A 17,835-nucleotide genomic window follows, 5' to 3' on the forward strand; every position below is an offset into this window, starting at 1 on the left:
ATAGAAATAAAATGACTGGTTTCAAGGCTAGCGCTTGCCCCTCAGGAACACTCTGGAATTCCTGGATATTGGCTTCTTTTTTTTTTTAAACCCATGAGGAAATGAAATGTATTATTTAGAGGTTAATGAAACTTCTTGTGTTTAACTTGAATATTTTTTCTATTTAACTGTTCCTAGAGGATTCTGTAGCAAAAATTGCCCATCTTTTAAGACTCCAGACATTGAAATGATCTTTTATTATTTAAAAAAAATTTTTTTTTACTGTTTATTTTTGAGAGGGAGAGATAGAGTGTGAGCAGGGGAGGGACAGAGGTCGGGGGAGGGACACAGAATCCGAAGCAAGTTCCAGGCTCTGAGCTGTCAGCACAGAGCCTGACGCGGGGCTTGAACTCATGGACCGTGAGATCATGACCTGAGCTGAAGTCGGATGCTTAACTGACTGAGCCACCCAGGTGCCCTGGTATATAATCTTTTTTTGATGGCTGGTAATTCAGGAAGAATTATTCTTCTCCATACCTCTGTTACTGAAAACATTATGTGACAAAGCAATCATTGTTTGTGTATGTCTAGTTATGGCCACTCTCCGCCTTTGTGACTTTTTGTAAGATTCTTAAGAGAGTTTGTCCATTCTTCCATCACAAGAGCTCTGTATAATGCTGTGCAATAGTAAGTGTTTAGCATTTGATAGTTTAATTAATTCAGCCAAGGTGATCATCTGTGTCCTAGAACTTGTCATAGTTATTTATGTGACCCACCCCTTAGCAATAATCCAATCTCCATGCAAGGCTTATCTGTGACACGGACCTTTGTGATGATATACTTCTAGAAAACAACATTTATATTCTGATCTTCAGAACTTGATTCTTTACGTGTGAAGGCTTGTGGAAATTTGCAAAAGTCATTAGCATCTAGCATTTCTAACTATGATCTCATGGCCAATTTTCCCAAATGCCCAGCTCAATGACCTGGAGAAGAAGCATGCCATGCTTGAAATGAACGCCCGAAGCTTACAGCAGAAACTGGAGACTGAACGAGAGCTCAAGCAGAGGCTTCTGGAAGAGGTGAGTGTCACACACCTGGGAGATGGAGCCAGGTGAAAGGTGAACATTTCTTGGGTTTAGGCGGTCAGATCCGTGTTAGACGTTCGACCTTTGAGGTTGGAATTTTCAAGAAGTAAGATGGTCACCTAATACATTTTTGAAGGTATTTAACAGGCATGAAGACTGTGTCATGAAGGCTAGAGGGTCTTTGTCACTTGTGTCCTCCCAGAGAGTGCTTAATAGAATGTAGAGAACAGAAGAGTATGTGCCCAATGGAAGCTTATTAAATACACAGGTGACTGAATATTGAGTTAAATTGTTGTTTTAGAATTAATATCTAAAGTATATTAAGTTTTCAGGGTGGTAGAACATCCATGCAAATTAGCTTCATGCACAGGGCAGAGACTCGATCAGATTGTGTTGAGTACCAAATTTCATGAAGACCTTTGAACATTCGTTTAACTCCATTAAAAAAAATTATTGTGGCACCTGGGGGCTCAGTCAGTTAAACGTTTGACTTTGGTTCAGGTCATGATCTCACGGTCTGTGGGTTTGAGCTCCGCGTCGGGCTGTGTGCTGACAGCTCAGAGCCTGGAGCATGCTTCCGATTCTGTGTCTCCCTCTCGCTCTGCCCTTCCCTTGCTTGTGCTCTCTCTCTCTCTGTCTCTCAAAAATAAATAAACATTAAAAAAATTAAAATAAAAAAATTATGCCCTGCCTTGGAGACATAGAATGAAAAGCTCAAATTAGTCTTCCGAACCCATTTCTTACGTTATTTCCTGGACCTTTTAACAGAATTCTGAAAATCTCTTTTTATGTTGGCGACGATGTCCTAATTCCAACCAAAGCCCTATATGTTAGATCACTGACAACTCTGCTTTGTTCATTAGAATTGACCAACCAGGACAGACATGCTTTGTAAAGATATTTAATGAGAAATGAGACTCCAAGAAGGTTTTGTTTAACCCATAGTGAGACTGACAGTTCAGTTAACCAGATTAACAGTTAAAAAGTCGAGGTTTTATTATGATACCTCTCAAGGGACTCTGCTGATAGAAATAATATTGCTAAGCTACGAACTTGGGAAAAATGTGACAATTTTGCAGGTAAGAATAAAATACCTTCCAGAACGATACTTTTAAAAAATGGGTGGGAGTTTGGGAGAGGTCTGGAGGTGGATGCTGGTGAGAGCTGCATAACAACGTGAATGTCCTTAGTGCCACTGAACTGTACGCTTACAAATGGGTAAAGTGGTAAATTTTATGTGTATTGTCCTGCAATAAAGGTTTTTAAAATAAAAGTAGTTATATATCAATATATCATGGGTGGGAAGCCCACCCATGGCAGCATTAAGAACAGTATAATACAAATTTAAAAATCTACCTGGTGGTCAAGTAGAGAATGATGGTCTTTCATCTGGAATGAATAGGCAATGTCCCTGCTTTAGGCACATGTTGGAAACGGAACAGAAATAATCAGTGATCTCGCCTGTCCTATTTTCCTTCCGAGGAAGGAGAGCTCTGACGGCCCAATCCTTTGGTCCAAGGTTACGTGGTGAGTCAGTGACAAGGCTCGGAATAGCACACTGGGAGCCTGATTCAGTCCCCTTTCTCACTTGTAAACGACGTGATAACATTTCCAGCTTCCCAGTCTGTACCTCACGGACAGATTTTTGAGCACAGACATCTGGCTGACACTGAGTTTGAGGCAGATTTCACTGACAGTTGAAACCATTATGAAACAAAGAATGATACTGATTGTCCAGAATGTGGCTGGGATCCCTGGTCGTGGTGTATACTTTATAAGCATGTGACCAAGGGCTTAACCTAAATTTCCTCTTTATATACATATATATATAATTGTTTTAATGTAAACACCTGGTTATCATCATTGCAATGAAAATATAAAACATCTTCATCATCCACAAAAGTTCCCCACGCCCCTTCTAGTCCAGACCTTCTGGGCCTGGCCCCAGGTACCCACTGACCTGCTTTTTGTCACGACTAATAGGTTTTTCTTTTCTAGAATCTCCTAGAAGTGGAGTCATACTCTATATAGTCTTATATCTGGATTCTTTAGTTTAGTTGAGCCTGCTTTTGTGATTCATTGATGTTGATGGATGGATTAGCCGTTCACTGCTTTCATTGCTAAGCAGTAATCCATTGTATGGGTATACCATACTTTGTCCATTCACCTGTTGATGAAGCTTTGAATAGTTGTCATTTGTTTTGTTATTATACATAAGTCTGCGATGAAAACTTGTGTCCAAGTCATTGTGTGGATATATGTTCTCATCCTCTAAGTGGAGAATTGCTGGGTCACATGTGTAGCATCTTTCATATATTTGTCACTCATGTATCTTTTGGGAAGGGCAAATTCAAATCTTTTCGGTAGTTACTTCCAAGTAAAGTTGTGGGGTTTCTTTGGTTTTTTTTTTTTTTAATGCTTTATTTATTTTTGATACAGAAGAGACAGAGCATGAGAGGGGGAGAGTCAGAGAGAGAGGGAGACACAGCATGTGAAGCAGGCTCCAGGCTCTGAGCTAGCTGTCAGCACAGAGCCTGACGCGGGGCTCGAACCCACGAACGTGAGATCTGACCTGAGCTGAAGTTGGAGGCTTAACCGACTGAGCCACCCAGGCGCCCCAAGGGTTTCTTTGTTTTTGATGAGAGAGTGAGAAGGACAGAGAGAGAGAGAATATGTTCAGCAGGCTCCACACTCAGCACAGAGCCCAGCTCTGGCTCCATCCCATGCCCCTGGATCACGACCTGAGCTGAAATCAAGGGTCAGAGAAAGCTCTGAGCTCAACCGACTGAGCCACCCAGGCGCCCCACTGAGAAAAGTTTTTTTTTTAAATTTTTTTTATGTCTTTTATTTATTTTTGAGAGACAGAGAGAGACAGTGAGAGCAGGGGAGGGTCAGAGAGAGATGGAGACACAGAATCCGAAGACAGGCTCCAGGCTCTGAGCTGTCAGCACAGAGCCCAATGCGAGGCTTGAACCCACGAAACGTGAGATCATGACCTGAGCCGAAGCTGGCGCTTAACCGACTGAGCCGCCCAGGCGCCCCGAGAAAAGTTTTTAAAGAATTCTTGGTAATAGCCCTTTGGCAGATGTATGGAGGCTGAATCTTTCATCCATTCTGTAGCTTGCATTGCCCTTTCAAACAGTATCTTTGAAAGAGCAAATTGTGAAGTCAAATTCATTGATTTTTAAAATGGATTATGTTTTCTGTAGTATTTAAGAAATCTATGCTTATCCTGAAGTCGAAGATACTATCTTCTCTGTTTTCTCGTAGAAGTTTTCTAGTTTTAGCTTTTATATGTAGGTCTAGGATGTCTTTTGAGTTAAGTTTTACATATGGTATGAGAGCAGAGGTTCACTTTTTTTCCGTAGAGCTATTCTGTTACTCCAGTACCATCTGTTGAAAAGACTCTTTTCCTCATTACATTTTCTTGACACCTTTGTCAAAAGCCATCTACGTGTCTAGATTTCATGTCTCGATTTCAAGATGTGTTAGAGCGTGTCTTTTTTTAAATCATGATACTTGTACTCTTTAATCCCCATCCCCTATTTCTCCCACCCCTTCACTCACCTCCCCTCTGGTTCCATCAGTCTGCTCTCTGTAGATAAGGAGTCTGTTTCATGGTCTGTTTCTCTCTTTTTGGTCTTTGCCTTCCTGTCTTCTTTCTTAAGTTTAGCCAAGTACCCTCTTCTTTAGATACAGACACTTGTAACTGGGGCCAGAATCACAGTTTCAGGGTTGGAGAGATTTTTTTTTTAATGTCATAGAACCCAAGTTCCCAGCCCTTGTTCCATTGTTCCCTTCATCCCTGCCCCTGGCAGACTTTGCTAATGGATCTTTCTCCCAGATCTTTCCTCTTGGGTCCGAAATGGCTTCAGAAGCTTTGTTGACATGGCATTCAACAGCCGCTGTCAGGCTGTCAGAAGTAATGCCAGAGGTGAAAGACCTGGTCAAAGTAACCTCCTGTCCGGGGCGCTTGGGTGGCTCAGTCAGTTTAGCATCCGACTTGGCTCAGGTCATGATCTCACAGTCTGTGGGTTTGAGCCCCGCATCAAGCTCTGTGCTGACAGCTCAGAGCCTGGAGCCTGCTTCAGAATCTGTGTTTTTCCTTCTCTCCCTGCCCCTCCCCAGCTCACCCTCTCTCTCTCACACTCTCAAAATAAAATAAAGACATAAACAAAGAAAAACCTTGGGGCACCTGGGTGGCTCAGTCGGTTAACCGTCCAAATTCAGTTCAGGTGATGATCTCATGGTTCGTGGGTTTGAGCCCCATATCGGGCTCTGTGCTGACAGCTTAGAGCCTGGAGCCTGCTTCAGATCCTGTGTCTCCCTCTCTGTCTGCCCCTTCCCTGCTCATGCTCTGTTTCTCTCTGCCTCAATAATAAATTAAAACATAAAAAAAATATTAAAAAAAAAATTAACCTCCTGTCCGAGGCAGAGAATCCCTTTCCCAACATTCCTCACTGGTGGGCCTGGTTGAACTTTGGCCTGAGTGCACATGCCTTTGGACATCCCAATCCATTTTTTCAGCAACTTTAATTCTTAGGAAGTTTTGTCCCATTTTGAATTAAACCCTATAACTTCCAACCATTGGTTCTATTTCATTGGAACATTTGAAAATAGAGTGGTCTGGTATTTCCACCCAAATTAGGAGAGTGATACCGAATAATAATCAAACTACTTGATTAGTAAAAAAAAAAAATGTTTAAATGTTTATGTATTTTTGAGGGAGAGAAAGAGAGAGAGTACAAGCAGGGGAGGGGCAGAGAGAGAGAGAGTGAGAGAGAATCCCAAGCTGACTCTGTGCTGTCTGCCCAGAGCCCAATAAAGGCCTTGAACTCCTGAACTGCGAGATCATGACCTGAACTGAAATCAAGAATCAGACACATAACTAATTGAACCACCCAGATTCCCCCCAGAAGCTAATGTTTAATTAGCAATTGCTATATGCCAGGTGCCCTTCTGAGTACTTTACATGCACCGGCTCATACAGGCCTTGTGATAGTTCTAGGAGAGAACTACATTTATTATCTCTACGACAGTCAGTTAGTTATCTGAGTAGCTCCCCCGCTCCAGACCACCTTCCGTTACCTAATTGAAACATTTCACGCCCCTCCAAGTTTGAGATTTTCTTTTCTGGTGGATTTATCTTTCCAAAGAGTGTTTGTAAACGTCCACGTGGTCCGAGCAACATGGAGGACAGTGGGATAGCTCCAGCTCCGTTCTGGGCTCTGTAAGCCTCTGCCGTGACCCTGGGCTCTTTGGGTAGCTTCATCACACCACTGACACCCGCTGGCCTGTGACGTCGCCACCAACCCTTCTGTAAGCTTGCGTTTTTCTTGGCAAACATCTTTATCTTCTGGTATTTATCAGTGAGTGGTTTTAAAGCCCTCTTGGACTTTTTCTGGCTGTTTCAATCTATCCTTTCAGCCACTGTGTTGGTTTGGCGCTCTGCTTCTGTGGTCGAGCTCCCTGATGTGGTCCCGGTTTCCTGTCACCTTGTGAAATTGCTGGACAGATCTAACGCCCTGCATTCGGTCCAGCACTGACCCGTGAATAGCCCCCATTTGCTTCTCTCAGGGAAGCAAGTAAATAGTTTTGAAAAATGTTCCAATGAGCAACCTGCCACTCTTGTTTTTTATTATAGTAAATAAGCAGCCTGTTTCTTGGAAAGCTAACGGACAGTTGATGTGTTTATTCTAGAGAAATATTTTGGGCCTGGCTGTCATCAAACCGATTCTCATCCCCAGCTCCTGTTTCTCCGCTTCCTGCCTAGTAATTAATGTTGTCCTAAAATAGTGGGAAGAAACTAAAGAGGGTAATTTGCGGAAATCACTTGCGCCGTAGGGGACTGATAGCTCCCTTTAAGAGGTAGTCTTAGCTGCCCCCCGCCACACCTCCCCCCATATTTTATGGGTTCTGGTTTGATTCAGAAACTCTAAGTTGGCACACAGGCCAGGTGATCTCTGGTTGCTAACAGCATCTCTTGCTTTAAGGAGGACTGATGGAGGAGGCTGGCATGGGAAAGGCAGATGGGGAAGGGAGAGGGGAGTCCAAACTGGATGGAGGGAAGGAAGGAGGACAGAGGAGAAAGAAGTAGAATTCCTTGAACATCTGTGGTACGCTGGGCATCGTACTCAGTATGTCACCCAATTGGGGAGGTGTTACACCCACTTTCAGATGAAAACACTGAGGCTTCTAGAGGCAGTATGAACTGTCCCTGGTCCTGTGACTGATGCGTGTTAAAGTCAGCATTTATACTAGGGTCTGTATGCAGCATTCCAAGGCCCGCCCGGTTTGTCCCACCGTGCCATGGTGCCCCCAAGGAATCCACTTTCCCTTGAGAGGAAGGGCCGGTGAGGAGTGGAGATGGAAAGAGAACCAAAACACAGGTGGAGAGGCGTGAGATGAGAGGGACAAGGTCAGCCAGTTCTGAGTTTGTCCGTGGCTCTTGGCCTTCTGGGGCTGAGAGCACGGAGGTTTGCCATCACCTGGTGGAAAATGCCCATGGTGATGTCTACTGTTCTTTAGGAGCTCTGTCTGTCCTTGAGTCTGCAGAGTCTGGGCCACCAGGGAAGGGGGTGTTCGGGCCTCCACCAGAACGGTGAGATTGTCACCCAGGGGTCGGACGACATTAGGCAGTGTGTCATCAGGATAGCTACTCTCTCCTGTTTTTTTAGAAACAGAAGAGTTTTAGGAAAGAGAGCCATAAAACCAGTATCTTTATAACCTGCCTTATTTTCTGGTTGACTTCCATTGTAAAAATTGGAGAGAGATTTTCAGCATAAAACTGTTTCCAAAACACTAAATTGATTCCCCCACCCCCAGCCGCCCTGGGTTTTATGGACTCTTGTGCTGAGTCTGGGAGCTTCCTCTTCCTTCCTCTCCACACGGCAGAAGTACCTCCCGTGATTGTGGCTATTTGTGGACTGGCTGGGGTCGCTCGCTCGGACGAGGTGTTCCTTAAATTAGAGCCGATATGATTCCCCTTTGTGGATCCAGCCGCCTGAACAAAGGGATTTCTCACAATAGCAGCCAGGATCTTAAAAAGCAAGCCTAAGGGGCTCCTGGGGGGCTCAGCTGATTGAGCTTCTGACTTCAACTCAGGTCCTGATCTCACAGCTCATAGGTCTGAACCCTGCATGTGGCTCGCTGCTGTCAGCTCAGCTCCCGCTTCAGATCTTCTGTCCCCTTCTCTCTCTGCCCTCCCTCACTTGTGCTCTCTCTCTCTCTCAAAAATAAATAGATCTTTCAAAACAAAACCTAAGGACAAATTGGAGCTTAGCTGTTGTGGCAGTAATTCACAGCATCTCAGAAGGCCACTCGGATGGGCCATGTCTTAAGTACCCAAATGTCCTTACTTGTAACTCTGACTGGGAAGGCAGACCTACCTGCCTGGACTTGTGACGGTGGGGATCCTGTGACTTGCCATCAGAGGTTTCTGGGCAAATTCTTTTTAATGGTGCCATTGACCAATTTGGAACAGAGGATGTCGATAATTCTGGAACAAGAGGATTTCCAAAGCCAAAATCTGGTGCCATGCCTGCAATTAGTTTGGCATCAAGAACAGTGGGGGACCACGTTGTACTTTCCATGGTGTGGAGACTCTGTCTTGGCCTTCCTCCCCACTAGCAAGCCAAATTACAGCAGCAGATGGACCTGCAGAAGAATCACATCTTCCGTCTGACTCAAGGACTGCAAGAAGCCCTCGACCGGGCTGATCTGCTGAAGACAGAAAGGAGCGATCTGGAATACCAGTTGGAAAACATTCAGGTGAGAAGCAGCAGAGGGAATTTGCTTAAAGATTGCCCACAGAGGCACTGTCTTTATACTGTGTATTATTGTGCGTTTTCCCCAATATTGCGTTATGAAAATTTCCGGACATTCAGAGATGTTGGAAAATTTATATAATGATCCTGCCCGAGATTCTCATATTAACCCCTGGCTCTTTGTACGTTTTCACGTACTTGTCCATGTATCAGTCCTTATTAATATTATTATTTTTTGGTTTGTTTTTGGCTATAAGAATAGGACTAAGTATACAAATATTGGCCCAGTGTGGTTTGTGTTGAATGTTCATATGCCTACTATCCTAACGACTTTATTTTTTATTTTCTTAAAGTACCAGATTTGCAAGTATACTTCTTTCTAGGACAAAGCTTATTTTTGTTCTTATGAATTTTAGGTTCTCTATTCTCATGAAAAGGTGAAAATGGAAGGTACTATTTCTCAACAAACCAAACTCATTGATTTCCTGCAAGCCAAAATGGACCAGCCTGCTAAAAAGAAAAAGGTGGGTCTGAGTGTTTGAAAAGTCAGGAGGTTTTGCTCAGTCATTATGATTCATGAAATACCACTGTGAAAGATAATTACAGAAACATCAACGCAAACAAAATGCACATTTTCTACAAAAGTTTTAGGTTGGGTTGAAAATAGGTTTTGAGATCGTCAGCATAGTCCTTAATGGAAGGCATGTCATTATCAAGTCTGTAACAAACTACTTTGTGTTCATAGCCTTTAAAATTATAGTGCCTGTCTTTGTTAAGGGAGTGATTTTTTTTTTCATTTCCTACAGCTGGGTTGGAGGAGGGTGGTGATAGCAGAGAGAAAGATTTTTACAGAGGTCATTGTACAAGACTCCAGCGGGATTAGCAGGTCATAGGTACGGGGCTGTAAGAGTAAATCATGTGGGTGGTATTCAGGAGAGAGAGACGGTTGTTCTCAGTTCTGTAGCAGGATTCTCAGGGACTCCAGAAAAGACTGGAAGTCATGGAGCCCAGTCCTTTTGACTGGCAGAGTTCTAGCAGGAGACTGGGACCCAGGGAGGTGAGGTGACTTGCCTCAAGTGCCCCACTGGATAGCTGAACCTTCCGCTCAGTGCTGCTCCATCCCTTGAAATGATAATAGACAAGCAAATAAAAAACTATGACCAAAGAGAAAAGGAAAGGTAGCCACACCCCACCCAGCTGTGGACAGGGTTATACTCAGACGCACCTGCGCAGATTTTTGATCCACCTGAGACCTGCTTCCCTAAACCACCCGAGCCCGTGTAGTAGAGTTGGCTGGGTGTTCTTAGTCTGCACGGGTCTCTGAGGACCTTGCGGTTTCCTTCCAAAAGCACTCCCAGCCCGGGGGAGCAGTAGCATCCCCCTGTGACCTGGAACACCTAAGAAGGCGTTGGAGTGGGCAGTTGGTGCCCGTGACACCAGTGTTCTCTTTCCTCTGAGGGGCGAGAGCGGCCTTTCCCGGGGCGGTCACCGGGGAGGGACGTGTGACATGCCGCATGACTGACTGTGCTTGTTATGCTTCTGATATTTAATCTTTTGTATTTTAGCAGCAGCTTGTTTATCTGATTGTGTCCTGTGATGTAGTTAGGGTGTTTCCATTTTTTTTTTTGTGGTTAATTTGTTTTTTTCAGCCACACGATCCCTGTGTTTTCCTTCTTCCTTCCATGTCCAGTACGTGTTTTCATTTGCTTTTTTTTTTTTTTTGAGTAAGCCCCTTGTTTTGACATCATTTTAGGATTCAAGTTTTTTGTCTCCTTTTTAAAAAACGCTCATCTCTGTGTCTTGTAACTAAGCGTCATGAGACAAATTCAAGGCAAGAGTGATTTCCGAACCATCCCTCCTGACTCCATCCTCCACTTCCATTTTTTGAGGGCAAAGACTCGGGAGCTGGCTCTCCTTCTGGAGAATGCTGAAGGACGAGATGGTGGCAGTGCAAGCATCCTGAGCCCTCCTGTTGAAAATTTCCGAAACCCTATTTTTTTTTTTCCAGCCGGCTGGAATGGGCTGTGGTTCAGTCTCCCCTTTCCCCCTTCACATGCCATTTTTACTAAATCCACTTACAGTGAGTATGCTCCTGGCTTTCGTGGTCTGCTCCTTTGAGTCAGAGTTCCTTCAGCTAAAGTGCCAGTTTCCAGGAGTTAGGAGATATCTCTGTTTCCATTGCTAGGGTTTATTTAGTCGACGGAAAGAGGACCCTGCTTTGCCCACACAGGTTCCTCTGCAGTACAATGAGCTGAAGGTGGCCCTGGAGAAGGAGAAAGCTCGCTGTGCAGAGCTGGAGGAAGCCCTTCAGAAGACCCGCATCGAGCTCCGGTCTGCCCGGGAGGAAGGTAGGGGCACTCTCTACGCCAAGTCTCTGGAAAAGGCAGAGGACCCGTCTCAAGCAGATTGGTTGTACTAGTTCAGCGTCTGTGTTTCTGGCCCATACGCTGTCAGTCCAGATGTCCCAAGTCTGAAAAATTCACAGCATCGTTGGCATTGCCCATTTGGCACCATGCGTGTGCTTTTGGTCTCGGGTCCTTGAAAGACAGCCCTGGGGCAGTCCACTTGGTGGGCTTCTTGGTGACCCAGCTAACCAAAAGGCATTGGACTGGTCTCTCTCCAGCTGCTCACCGGAAGGCCACAGACCACCCGCACCCGTCCACGCCAGCCACCGCGAGGCAGCAGATCGCCATGTCCGCCATCGTGCGGTCACCTGAGCACCAGCCCAGTGCCATGAGCCTGCTGGCCCCGCCATCCAGCCGCAGAAAGGAGTCGTCAACTCCAGAAGGTATGTTCTCAAGGGGCCCATGGAGTTTTGTGGAAAGTGTTCGTAAGCGACTAAGAAAATGCAGGAATATGGCAAAAGGGATAAGTAATAATACCAGGGGATAAAGAGTAAGAAGTGAGTCCTCTGTCCCCAATGTCAGCTCCCTTACCCAGAGACCGCCACTGTATTCTTCCAGCAGAAGTTCATTCATGTAAGCACATGTCATATTATTTATGTATCTTAGGTAATTATATTTAAAGAGTACGAGAAAATAGGGCATATTTTCCTTAGCCCTTTTTTTCTATGAAAATATCATAGCACACTAAGCCATATCCTGCAAAACACCTTTCTTCTTTTACTTAAAATGTTATCGTAGAGTGTATATTAATAATACACATGGCTATGAGCGCCTGGGCGGCTAAGTCGGTTGAGCGTCTGACTCTTGATTTCTGCTCAGGTCATGATCTCATGGTTTTGTAGGTCCAAGACCCACATCGAGCTCTGTGTTGGTAGCACGGAGCCTGCATGGGATTCTCTTTCTCTCCCCCCCCCTCTGCCCCTCCCCTGCTCACACTTCTCTGTCTCAAAATAAATAACTTAAAAAAAATTTTTTTTTAAATACATATGGCTCGACCTCGTCCTCTCAGAGGGCGGCATGGTGTCCCTGGGTGTGGGTATGTGATGCACCTGTTAAACCAGAGCCCCCCCGTTGATGGGTGTTCAGGTTGTTTCCAGTCCCTCCTTACCACGTGCACCTGTAGTGAAATTCTGCGGGTGCTGCAGCCATAAGATTAGTTCTTGGGTAGATGAATCACTGTGTTAGAGGCCCTTTGCATTTGGAGTGTAGGTAGTTTGTGCCAGTTTATATTACCAACGGTGTAAGAAGTTTTCTTCGTGAAAAGTACTCTGTTTGCCTAGAGAGGAAAAGGATTTAAAAAAAAAAAAAACAGAAACAAAAACAAAGCCAGGGTGTGGGGGCGATTTTGCTGGGATATTTGTTGCCCTGTTGATCGCCAGGGTTGACTCGGCCGATCTGGCTTGCTGGCGTCCCCTGCCCCCCTCACCGCTCCTTGTGCGACCCCCCCGAAGCTGCATGCTTGGTCCAAGAGAACGGCCTTCCTGATAGAGGAGGACCACTTGGGTCAAGGCTGTAGCAGGAGCTGCGCACCTGCTAGGACCTCCAGACAGGCTCTCAAGGTCCGTTTGCACAGGAACGTAGGGGAGTCAAGCTTCCGAGACTCCAGATATATTGAGATGAGGTGCTGCACGTGGCCAGCTGCCTTTCTTTAAAACAAACAAACAAAAAACAGGCCATAGAAGGTGGTTGGTTTTTTTCCTAATGTTTTATTTATTTTTGAGAGAGAGAGAGTGAGAGAGGAAGAGAGAGACAGCGTGAGCAGGGGGGGAGGAGCAGAGACAGAGGGAGACACAGAATCTGAAGCGGACTCTGGGCTCTGAGCCATCAGCACAGACCCTGACGTGGGACTCAAACCCATGAACTGTGAGATCACGACCTGAGGGCAATTGTGAAATCAAAAATTTTAGTTGTAAATCTCGACGGGCCATTTGGTGTGGCGGCAGTTTTTCTTTGATATCCTCTTATTTCCTCTGAATCAAAGAGCTCTACTCTTTTTTTTTTTTTCTAATGTTTTAGTTATTTTTGAGAGAGAGAGAGAGAGAGAGAGGAAGAGAGAGACAGCGTGAGCAGGGGAGGGTCAGAGAGAGAGGGAGACACAGAATCTGAAGCAGGCTCCAGGCTCTGAGCTGTCAGCACAGAGCCTGACGCGGGGCTCGAACCCACAAACCGTAAGATCATGACCTGAGCCGAAGCTGGGTGCTTAACCGACTGAGCCACCCAGGCGCCCCGAAGAGCTCCACTCTTGAAGTTACCGTGATAGTGATGGTAACACAGGGGAAAGAAAACGATTCTGGCCGTGGCGTCCATTGACAGGCTCTGTAGAGCAGCCGCCCGCCAAGGCCCTCAAACCCCCGGCGCCTCCTGTGTGCACTGCACATCAATGCAGTTCAGAGTGGGTTCGCGCCATTTATTCCTTACAACTTCCAGAGAAAGGATGGGAGACCGGGTTCTATGGAGAATCCAGTTTAGATTCAGAAATTTGGATCCTGAGCTTTCCTGTTTAAAGGTGCCTTTCCTTAGGTCGCCGTGGAGATGGGGGGCCTATGAACTAGGGTGGGAAGAAGCAGTTTTGTTACTTTGACAGACTGGAATGTAAATGTAAGAATTAGGGTTTTAAATGGTGCCTGGAGCGGCTCAGTTGGTTCCAGTTCTTGTTTTCAGCTCAGGTCGTGACCTTGACGTTTGCGAGATTGAGCCTCGAGTTGGGCTCTGCGCTGATAGCACGGAGTCTGCTTGGGGGATTCTCTCTCCTTCTCTCTCTGCCCTTCCCTTGGTTATGTTATGTCTCTGTCTCTGTCTCTGTCTCTCTCTCTCTCACTCAAAATGAACATAAAAAAAGAATTAGATTAAAAAAAAATTTTAATGTTTATTTTTGAGAGAGAGAGAGAGCACAAGCGGGGGGGGGGGGAGGAGCAGAGACAGAGGGAGACACAGAATCTGAAGCGGACTCCGGGCTCTGAGCCATCAGCACAGACCCTGACGTGGGGCTCAAACCCATGAACTGTGAGATCACGACCTGAGCCAAAGTCGGATGCTTAACTGACTGAGCCTCCCAGGTGCCCCAAAAATTAGATTTTTAAGGCTTAACAATTGAGTTTTTAACCAAAGGAGGTTATTCATGAAATAACAGGATGCGAAGGGAGAATTCTCCAGTCATTTTATGTATCTATCTAATAATTAGAAATTTTGTAACGCAGAACTGATTTTTAAACTGAATTCTGGAAACTTCTAGATACAGGATTTTATCTGAAAAACATACTTTCATGACTAAAATATTTACGGACACTTGACTTAAAAGCATGTTTCCTTAGGCACGCAAACATCTTTGCTATTTGATAGCCTATCTTCTGCCAGTAAGAGATTCTTTAAAAATACCCAACTCCCTGGGGGACCTGGGTGGCTCAGTTGGTTGAGGATCCGACTTTGGCTCAGGTCATGACCTCACGGTTCTTGGGTTCCAGCCCCGCATCGGGCTCTGTACTGACAGCTCAGAGCCTGGATCCTGCTTCAGATTCTGTGCTCCCTCTCTCTCTGACCCTCCTCCCCTCGCACTCTGCATCTCTCTCTCAAAAATAAACATTAAAAAAAAATACCCAACTCCTAAAAACTGGATAATGGAGATTTGAAGTTGATTCATAGAAATTGAGATGCATTCTGTTAGTGTTAAAATAGTTTCTCGCTCTGTAACTAACCTGCCGTAATGTTTTTTTAACAGCTTTATTGAGATAAATTCACATACCATTCAGTTCACTCATTTGAAGTGCATGATTGGATTTTTTTAGTAAGTGCACAAGGGTGTACAACCATCGCATTCTAATTTGGGGACATTTTTTGGCCTCACCTTCCCCCCGGCCCCCGAAACTGCACCCGTTAGCCGTGACTTCTCATTCTCCCCTCAGCCCGAGCTCTGGCAGCGCTAAGCTGAATAGATTTGCTGCTCTAAACATTTCAAATACAGGAAATCATACCATATATTTTGTGTCTGGGTTGTTTCACTGAGTGTAATGCTTTTGAGATTCACCTGTTCTGTAGCATTTATTAGTACGTCACTTTTTCTGGTTGAGTAATATTCTATTGTGTGGGTAGCGTATCTTGTTTATTAATCCATTGATAATCATTCCGGTTGTTTCCATGTTTAGGCTATCCTAAATAATGTTGCTGCAAATTTTTATGTTGTGGCTCCATATGTTTTCGGTTTTTCTGGGTATATACCTAGGAGCGGCATTGCTGGGCCCCACCATTGCTGGGCAATCCTAATTTTAACTTTTCGAGGATCTGCCCAACTGTCTTCCAGAGCGGCTGCACCATCTGACAGTCCCACCAGGAGTGTGTGAGGATTCTGATCACACCCTCCCCTTGTTTTCCGTACTTCTGATTCTAGACCCCCTCATGGGTGTGAAGTGGTATCTCTTTTTGCTTTTGATTTGTGTTTTTCTTTTTTTTTTTTTTAAGTTTATTTATTTTGAGAGAGACAGAGACAGCACAAGTGGGGGGGGGGGCGCGAAGGCTTAGAGAGAGGGAGATACAGAATCTGAAGCAGGCTCCAGGCTCTGTTAAGGCTTAACAATTGAGTTTTTAACCAAAGGAGGTTATTCATGAAAGAACAGGATGCAAAGGGAGCCCAACACGGGGCTCAAACTCATGAACTTCAAGATCATGACCTGAGCTGGAGTCGGACGCTCAACTGACTGGGCCATGCAGGCACCCCTGATTTGTGTTTTCCTAATGATGAATGATGTTGACCATCTTTTCATGTGCTTATTGGTCATTTACTTATCATCTTTGGAAAGGTGTCTGGTCGGATCCTTTGCTCATTTTAAAATTGGGTTGTCTTTTTTATTATTGAGTTGTAGGAGCTTTTTATATATTCCAGGTATAAGCCCCGCTAGAGAAATGATTTCCAAATACCCTTTCCCATTCTGTGGGATGTCTTTTTACTTTCTTGATGGTATCATTTGCGGCACCTAATGAATTTTTAAACATTTTTCCTTCAGAATTCAGTCGGCGTCTTAAGGAGCGCATGCACCACAATATTCCTCACCGATTTAACGTTGGATTGAACATGCGAGCCACGAAGTGCGCTGTGTGTCTGGATACTGTGCACTTTGGGCGCCAGGCCTCCAAATGTCTTGGTAAGAGCAGCAGCGGTGCATTTGGCATGGGGGGGGCACCTGCATGTCTCCACCTAAACAAACCTATCTGGAGGGGGTGGGGTTTTTATTTTTTCTGTAAAAATTTTTCACCAGAGTGCCTCCATTTTCAAGCTTTTCACTCCAGTGGGAGGACACTATTTTTCCTGTTAAGGGAGTGAGCTTAAATATGTTTCTGGCTCACATCTCCACCCTCCCCAATCCCCCCTCCACCACCGTGCAGAATGCCTTGTGCTTTGCTGCTTTCCAGCCCTCTGCCCTCGCGCTTTGCCCGCCCCCCCAGCCCTCTGCCCTCCCGCTTTGCCCACCCCCCCCAGCCCTGTGCCCTCCCGTCCAGCCCTCCGCCCTCCCGCTTTGCCAGGCTGCCCTCTCCCCACCTGCAGGCTGTGTGCTGGCCCGCGCGGAGCCGTGTGGAGCCATGCGGGTGGGCCCTTCACACACCTGTTTGTGGCCGCCTGGGGAGAAGCCAGGACATTTGGGCGGGGAGCACCTGGCTCTCATGTTTCCTCTCTGTAGGGAGGACCTGGCTCCTGGGGAAGCTTAGGGATGTATGTGGGGGGTGGGGCCGGACCCATGGCGCCTGGCTGGGCTCAGCTAGTCGGGGGAGGGGAAGGAAGGGTCCGTGGTCACACAGGGTCGCACAAGGTGTTCTCAGGCTGCTCCCTGCTTTTTCCCAGAATGTCAGGTGATGTGTCATCCCAAGTGCTCTACGTGCTTGCCAGCCACCTGCGGCCTGCCAGCCGAGTATGCCACGCACTTCACCGAGGCCTTCTGCCGGGACAAAATGAACTCCCCGGGTCTCCAGAGCAAGGAGCCCAGCAGCAGCCTGCACCTGGAAGGGTGGATGAAGGTCCCCAGGTACTGTGGCAGGGTGGCTTGGGCTGGGGCACCTGCTGACCAAGATGCCACCCCAAAACAATGCACTTTGGAATGAGGATTATTTTGAACCACAGGCACTTGAGAAACAGGTCTAAGAAGGACCCTCTGACCTCCCCTTTCTCTCCCTGAGAGTAGGAGATAAATCTTCCGTTTAAGAGCAGCCCTCCCTTTTCTAGGAGGAAAGAAATACTCTCCCCAGAATCAGGGAGGCAAGGCTTGAGGAGAGGACTCTGCCAATAAGCCGTGTTAAAGTCACCTTATCTTCCTTTAGCCTTTCCGTGCATCTTAGTTGCCTTTTCATAACTGCTACTCTTTGTTCAAGCTAGCATACAGACACTTGGGCCTCTTTGCTTTTTGGGTCTTTATTTTCTTGCAGAGATTCCCCAGGTAGCCGTGAAATAAAAACCGTATGCTTATCTCTTGTTGGTCAGTCTGATACCAGTGGGATTCCCAGGCCGGCCACAGAACCCAGAAGGGTAGAAGGAGGCTGTGCCTCTCCCGATACATGGATGGCACAGGCCACTCCCATCCCCGAGGTGTCCTAGGGAAGCATCTTGGCTAGGATTCC

The 17,835-nt window shown here is 45.9% G+C and overlaps 1 protein-coding gene across 1 annotated transcript in view; it reads left to right on the forward strand.

Moving 5' to 3' along the window:
* Window positions 1-17,835, forward strand: part of CIT (citron rho-interacting serine/threonine kinase) — a 165,146-nt gene that overhangs the window by 125,181 nt on the left and 22,130 nt on the right. Inside the window, exons 27-33 of the mRNA XM_029922425.1 lie at window positions 957-1,061; window positions 8,697-8,837; window positions 9,250-9,357; window positions 11,019-11,181; window positions 11,457-11,621; window positions 16,233-16,370; window positions 17,066-17,246. Of these exons, the coding sequence (XP_029778285.1) occupies window positions 957-1,061; window positions 8,697-8,837; window positions 9,250-9,357; window positions 11,019-11,181; window positions 11,457-11,621; window positions 16,233-16,370; window positions 17,066-17,246 (1,001 nt within the window). The remainder of the gene's footprint in view (window positions 1-956; window positions 1,062-8,696; window positions 8,838-9,249; window positions 9,358-11,018; window positions 11,182-11,456; window positions 11,622-16,232; window positions 16,371-17,065; window positions 17,247-17,835) is intronic.

Source organism: Suricata suricatta, chromosome 14, assembly GCF_006229205.1.
Source record: "Suricata suricatta isolate VVHF042 chromosome 14, meerkat_22Aug2017_6uvM2_HiC, whole genome shotgun sequence".
Lineage (NCBI taxonomy): Eukaryota > Metazoa > Chordata > Mammalia > Carnivora > Herpestidae > Suricata > Suricata suricatta.